This window comes from Sphaeroforma arctica (genome assembly GCF_001186125.1).
Source record: "Sphaeroforma arctica JP610 unplaced genomic scaffold supercont1.388, whole genome shotgun sequence".
NCBI lineage: Eukaryota > Ichthyosporea > Ichthyophonida > Sphaeroforma > Sphaeroforma arctica.
In genome coordinates, this window is record NW_014040170.1 from 1 (window position 1) to 3,008 (window position 3,008).

The following is a 3,008-nucleotide window of genomic DNA, read 5'->3' on the forward strand; positions in this document are numbered from 1 at the left end:
TATATACCTGGTAGTATATACTGATTCACGGCTATTTTTCAAATCCAGCTCAGGGCAAGGGTAAGGTGTTGAGGCAAACTACACTGTTTGGTACAAAGGCGGTTGAGACTAAAATGCCTGGGAGGTACGTCTATATCGTATATGGATTCGAATTGCATAGTGACTAGTTTTTTTCTCATGTTTAAAACTTACAAGAATGATGTGCACAATAGATAGTAGTCATTGTTCAGCCAGTTGCCTGTCACTACAGAGCATTCCCTGTTGTGTCCGGGACTGCCTCTCTCGCTCTGTGTGAATGGATTTTAACGTGGGAATGTCTCCTTTACATAAATCTACGCTCGTGCACATGCATATACATACACATGTCACTGCACGTTGATATACTCGGTGTGTACACATGCCACTGCACATGGATGTACTCGGTGTGTTGGTTGCGATGTGTGCCTATACATTCGTACCGTCTACCCCACGGGTGTGTGTGTGCATATGCAGGGCGATATTACTACGGCTACTTTCCGCTACTAGTGGATTTGTATCTGCTTGGTGGTGCAGTGATTCATCTCTCAAACGATATACCAGAACTAATACAACACATGTGGTATCACTATGATTCATCTCTCACACGGTCGACCATATCTAACACGACACATTTGGTGTCATACTATAATGGCGTGTACTCGACCATAGTGTCGGACACTCCCATACGAATTTGCATCGAAACGGGACGTGCCTATCTCTCGCACGTGGAATCAGGCGTCAAAGTATCATACCATGCCACCTGTTCTTACCAGCCTTGTAGTCCAGGGTTATCAATTGTTCGGTCCATACGTACACACCTCACATATACCGAAACTCTATTATACATTGCAGAAAGGGCAAAGCAACCACACGGGCAGCCAAAGCCACAGCCACAGTCACACACGTGTCAGATGTTGACAGTGACACAGACAGTGACGCCGACCACAATGGCAAGAGACCGAAGAGGAAGAAGGCGAGGGCTGGGTCCGCAGCGAGTGCCTCGCAGAGTGTTAAGAAAACCAGCACGGGTACAAATAAGGGAGGTATGGATAAGGCGGGTAAGAGTAAGACAGCTGTGAGTGCGAGGAGAAGCGCTAGGAACATAAGATCATCGTTGGCCAAGGAGAAGTCGGGTGTGGAGAAACTGCTGGCTGCCAATCCCGGGACTGGCAGGAAGGGAATAAAGACGATAGCCGACTTAGATGAGAAGGTCATGGTGGATATGGATAAGGATGATAAAGCAGCGGGTATGACTGTTTGCATGAGATACATGCACACCACACCACATCACATCTGAGTACGCTCGCTATGGTGCGGGATTACACGTGTGTGCAGAGGGCTGGGTTTATAAGGGGCGATTCTTATGCATACGTTAAACCTGTGTAAAGGTAGGTATCTGTGCTAATAGCAGACTGGCTGATATGGTAAATGTGCACAATAATTGTGATTTCTATGACCATCGGATTTCATTAGTGTTGGCGATTCAATTGGGTAACCGTTTTTAGGGTTTTGGGTTTAGAGTTTGTGGTCGAGGTGCATGCACGCATAGTGCATTCAATGGCACGGATAGGGGCAGTACGGAGCACTCCCCCTACACACTGAACCGGTATTCTCGTATCATCACTTTACATATACATACAAATCCGTTACTATAGCGTACCTACCCATCGCTCTCAACACCCTCCCTCCTACTCTCTCAGACACCAGCACAGGCGTAATGAACACCAGCACCAGCGCATACGCTAAAGGCAAGAAGAACCAGCTCTCACACTCAGACAGTGAACAGGGCCACTCGGACGATGACGAGGGCTTGAGTGACATTGACGACACCGAGTTCAATGAACTGTACCACGAACACACAGACACGAGCCGTATCAACAACACACACGAGCAGGCGAGCGACAGTGACGGGCTCAGCGATGTGGATGAGGATGATGACGAGTATGTGGGTGGTGTATGGATGGGAGCGTGTAGTGTGGGTGTGTGGGTGTCCAATGTGTGTATGTGTATATAACGTATATGTGGATGGTGTATGGATGGGAGCGTGTAGTGTGGGTGTGTGTGTGTGCAATTTGTGTATGTGTATGTAACGTATAGGTGGGTGTATGATGGCAGTGTGAATTGTGGATGTGTGTATGGGCAATGTGTGTACGTGTATGTGTATGTAACTAACGTATAGGGTGATATATGAAAGCCATTGTATATTGTTGATGTTTGTATGTGCAACGTGTGTAAGTGTGTGGAACGTACATATGGGTGGTATATGAACACTATTGTGTATTGTGGATGTGTGTATATGCAATATGTGTATGTGTATATAAAGTGAATGTGTGTGGTATAGGAATGCTATAGTGTATCGTGGATGTGTCCAAGTGTAATGTGTAATGTGTGCATGTGTATATAACATAAATGTGGGTGCTATATATCAACGCGAATATGTATTATGGATGTGTGTATATGCAATGTGTGTATGTGTATATAATGTAAATGTGGGTGGTGTGCTTCTTGAGTTGATTTAGGCAACTGTACTGCGAACACACAGACACGCACCGTATCAATAGCACACAGGAGCAGGAGAGCGACAGGGTCGACCTCAGCGATGTAGAAGTACTTGTAAACGGATACTAATCAACTATCTCTCTCTCTATCTGTCTCTGGAAAATTTACGTTTTACAGAGATGAAGAGTGGCAGAAGATACTCGAGCAGATGAAGGGCTACCGATCCGAACTCAAAGACATCAAGAATGGCAAACAGGACTCTAAGCGACACAGCATGTTCATCGGTGCTATTCGCGAACGCAACCAGCTGAAGTTCATGACAGCGTATGTGTGAGACTGGCATGGGGGTGCAGTGTGTGGGTATGGTTCGTCAGTTGGAGAACTACATGATAATATATATATATATATATATATAATAGATATGTATATATATATTTATATTATATATATATATATATATATATACACACACACACACATATATATATATA

At 44.9% G+C, this 3,008-nt stretch overlaps 1 protein-coding gene across 1 annotated transcript; it reads left to right on the forward strand.

Annotated features, from left to right (window-relative positions):
- Window positions 1-46: 46 nt before the first annotated feature.
- On the forward strand, window positions 47-2,851 carry SARC_05819 (hypothetical protein; the record flags this gene model as incomplete). Its single annotated transcript, XM_014300300.1, has 4 exons — window positions 47-124; window positions 871-1,265; window positions 1,719-1,959; window positions 2,695-2,851. Exons 1-4 carry the CDS (start codon window positions 114-116, stop codon window positions 2,849-2,851), a joined length of 804 nt encoding a protein of 267 aa, XP_014155775.1. The 5' UTR covers window positions 47-113.
- Window positions 2,852-3,008: the final 157 nt, after the last annotated feature.